The sequence below is a fragment of the Papaver somniferum genome, chromosome 7, assembly GCF_003573695.1.
Source record: "Papaver somniferum cultivar HN1 chromosome 7, ASM357369v1, whole genome shotgun sequence".
NCBI lineage: Eukaryota > Viridiplantae > Streptophyta > Magnoliopsida > Ranunculales > Papaveraceae > Papaver > Papaver somniferum.
Window position 1 is genome coordinate 115030053 of NC_039364.1, and position 3254 is coordinate 115033306.

General features: G+C 36.4%; 1 protein-coding gene across 1 annotated transcript; it reads left to right on the forward strand.

Moving 5' to 3' along the window:
- The first annotated feature begins 278 nt into the window (after positions 1 to 278).
- Positions 279 to 2154, forward strand: LOC113298202 (putative F-box/FBD/LRR-repeat protein At5g22670). The gene is made up of 4 exons (XM_026546894.1): positions 279 to 410; positions 509 to 1209; positions 1347 to 1502; positions 1714 to 2154. The coding sequence occupies exons 2-4, from the start codon at positions 514 to 516 to the stop codon at positions 1996 to 1998; spliced, it is 1137 nt and encodes a 378-aa protein (XP_026402679.1). The 5' UTR covers positions 279 to 410; positions 509 to 513; the 3' UTR covers positions 1999 to 2154.
- The last annotated feature ends 1100 nt before the right edge of the window (positions 2155 to 3254 follow it).

The following is a 3254-nucleotide window of genomic DNA, read 5'->3' on the forward strand; positions in this document are numbered from 1 at the left end:
GTTCCTCCCTGATAATGAGCAATTTATCACCTAATCTTGTTGTTTAAATTGATTATGTCTCGAGTTGATAAGTTTTCAGATTTTCTTAAGAAAATCCTGCATATGGTAAGTGTGCTTTGTAATATTCAAGATCTACACACTTGAAATTGTTGATTTCAAAAACAATGTCAAGAAGCCTTTTAGGATCTAACTAGTTCAAACTTCATATAACGAGCTAATCTAATATTTTATTAATCTTTTCATACTATTGAAGATCGTTGAATCATGGCTTTGAAAATTCAGAAGCAACTCATGGATTATCAGGGGAAAGATAGGATCAGCAGTTTGCCGGACTCCCTTCTTCATCACATACTCTCTTCCCTCAAAATTAAGCCCATTGTGCGTACCAGTCTTTTATCTAAAAGATGGAGGTATGTTTGGTCCTCAATTCCTAACCTTGATTTTCGATATTGGCGGTCTTCTAGGTCAGATATTCATTTGGAGACTGAGAGATTCATGAATTTTATAGATAGAATGTTGCCGCTTCTTGGTACGTCTAACATCCATAGATTCTCTCTCCGTTGTGATGAACTTTGCGATGATTCTAGGATTAGTGCCATGGTTTCCAGTGTAATAAGGTGTAAAGTTGTAAAGATGAATCTCATCTTTAAACACAAAAGGCCCTTCTTATTGCCCTCTACTCTTTTTACCTGTGAATCACTTGAGAAGTTGTGGATACGCTCATCTTCGGTTCTATACCTACCAAAATCCATCTCTTTTCCAAGACTCAAGCTGCTTCAACTTGCTCTCGTCGAATTTACGGATGAGTGCTTGACTGAGCAACTCTTTTCCAACTGCCCAGTCCTTGAAGAATTGATTATACGTTGGTGCAACTGGGTCAATATGAAGGCTGTATGTATCTCAGCTCCTGCACTGAAATGCTTAATAATTGATTGTATCGGTGACCCTCTGAACATTAATATTTTACATAACTGTGAGGTGAAGATTCATGCACCAAGTCTCGTGTCTCTAACATACAGAGATTGCATTGCCAAGGAATTTGTTTTCTCTAGTTTATCATCACTAGTTGATGCAAAGATAGACATTGATGTTGGAGATAGTTTTCCTGAAACAAGACAGGAAGAAACAGAGTATTGTGCAGCTGTGACTAAGTTCCTTCGACAGATTGTCAATGTAAAACACTTGAAAATCTCTGGCAATACCCTTGAGGTAACGTTTTCTTACTTGTAGCTTTACCTATTTATTTGAATCATTTGATAACCCATTTAAATGTATTATTATTGATTGGTTAATCCCTTTTCTAACTTCTTAGGATTTTTTTTGTTCTTCTTTTTTGTGTCATTTAGGTTCTTTCTTTTGCAGAAGATCTCTTAACCGATCTGCCAACATTTTACAACTTGATCCAGTTGGAGGTGCTTTCGGTAGTTAAATATTATGCTCATAAAACTCTATTCCCTCTGATTCAAACGGCACCTAATTTGGAGTCACTTGTATTTTGTAAGGTAAGCACGTATACCTCTTACAACTAGAAATGCCCATCATCCATATGGTGTGTTTTCTCTGCATGTGAACTAGATTAGCAAACAGTAAATTTATAGGCATTCCAATTAGTGGAAGAAAAGAAAATGTCGGTTTGCTTTCACCATTAGGTTCTCTTTGTGATTTATGCTACTACGTGTATGTTCCTGAATTCTGTTTTGATTCTAATGTTAGGTCTTTTCACCATATCTGCATGATGATGGTGATGGTTGGCTGCTGGATATGGACACGGTGAGTGAGTCTTTATTTCGAAACATCAAATTTGTCCAATTCAAGGAATTTTTCGGGACCCCGGGGGAGATGAAGCTGGCTAGGGTAATTTTGAACAATGCCAGTGCTTTGCAGATGATGACGATTACTTGTACATTATCAAGGGATCTCAGTAGCAAAGTAGTTGTTATGGAGGAGTTATTAAGGTTCCCTAGGGGGTCACCAAGTTGTGTAATTGAATTTTCTTAAAACCTTTATTTCTCAGTGATTGAAAGACTATAGGGTTATGTTTTACATGCAGTTTCTCTTGCACATTTTCTGTAGAAGGCTCCTTGTTCTGAAAATTCTCAACTTACCTACAGAAAAGGAAATTGATTGAAGTTTTGAGTTGTGGAATCAATTTATGTTAACTTTTGAACTTGTGTTATGGAATTAAAAAGTTAGAATGATCACCCCGTGATGGAAAGGGTGACGGACGGATTGCAGCATTCATGCCTTTTTCTTTTCCATGCATCTTCTTTCCCAAAAGGAAGAATGTGTCTCATTGGTTCAGGGACCAGGAAATTAGATCTAGCTAAGAAGAATGCATTTTGGTGTGGCGCAATCAGTTTCTTGGTTGATAAATGCCAAATTCCTACGAACTTTCTGCTGTGGTGCAAATGAATTTGATTAATCCCACAGAGGGAGTTCAATCTAGCAACAATTCCTGCTGTCTGATTTGCATCTCCAATTTTACCTACTCTGCCACTCTACCACGTAGCTATTTTGAGTCCTACCTGTTTTGTTCGAGGCATATCCAATTTTGCTCCCATCCAGATAAAGGGCGTCTGCCACTCTACCACGTAGCTATTTTGAGGCCTAACTGTTTTGCTTGAGGCATATCCAATTTTGCTCCCATCCAGATAAGGGGTGTCTAAAAAGAGTGAAACCACCGAATTACTTTCGTTATTAAATTTAAAACTTTAAATCTTAAAGCAAAGCTATTTCATTCCACTCTTTACTTTTCTATCAGCCCATTCGTATCAGGTTGTGTTTGGTAATGTTTTTTTTAATTCAAAAAGCACTTTCAAAATGTATACATGGTAATCAAATTTGATATTGGTGTTTGGTAAAAGAATTTTAAAGTGCTTTTTACCTAAAACACTTCCAAAATTTCTGAACTTTTAGAACAGGATTTAATTGGGGGACCCCAAATACAATTGGGGCCCCCCCACTAGAGGACAGAAAAGGTTACTCAAACCTAATTTGAGTCACCCCTTATCCAAATATTTTAGTAATGGCTAATCTACCCTTGTCTAATTAGTGATAATCTCACTTAATTAGTGTTAATCTTACTTAATTAGACTTTAACCTTCTTTTTTCAAATTTTTCGTTTGCAATTTTTTTTACCCAGATTTGTATGAAAAGTCGTCATGGTATATTTATTTATTTTTAAATCAATGACGACTCTAAATGTGTTACTACCTTTAATGACGACTCAAGTGTCGTTATTGTTTCAATGACGA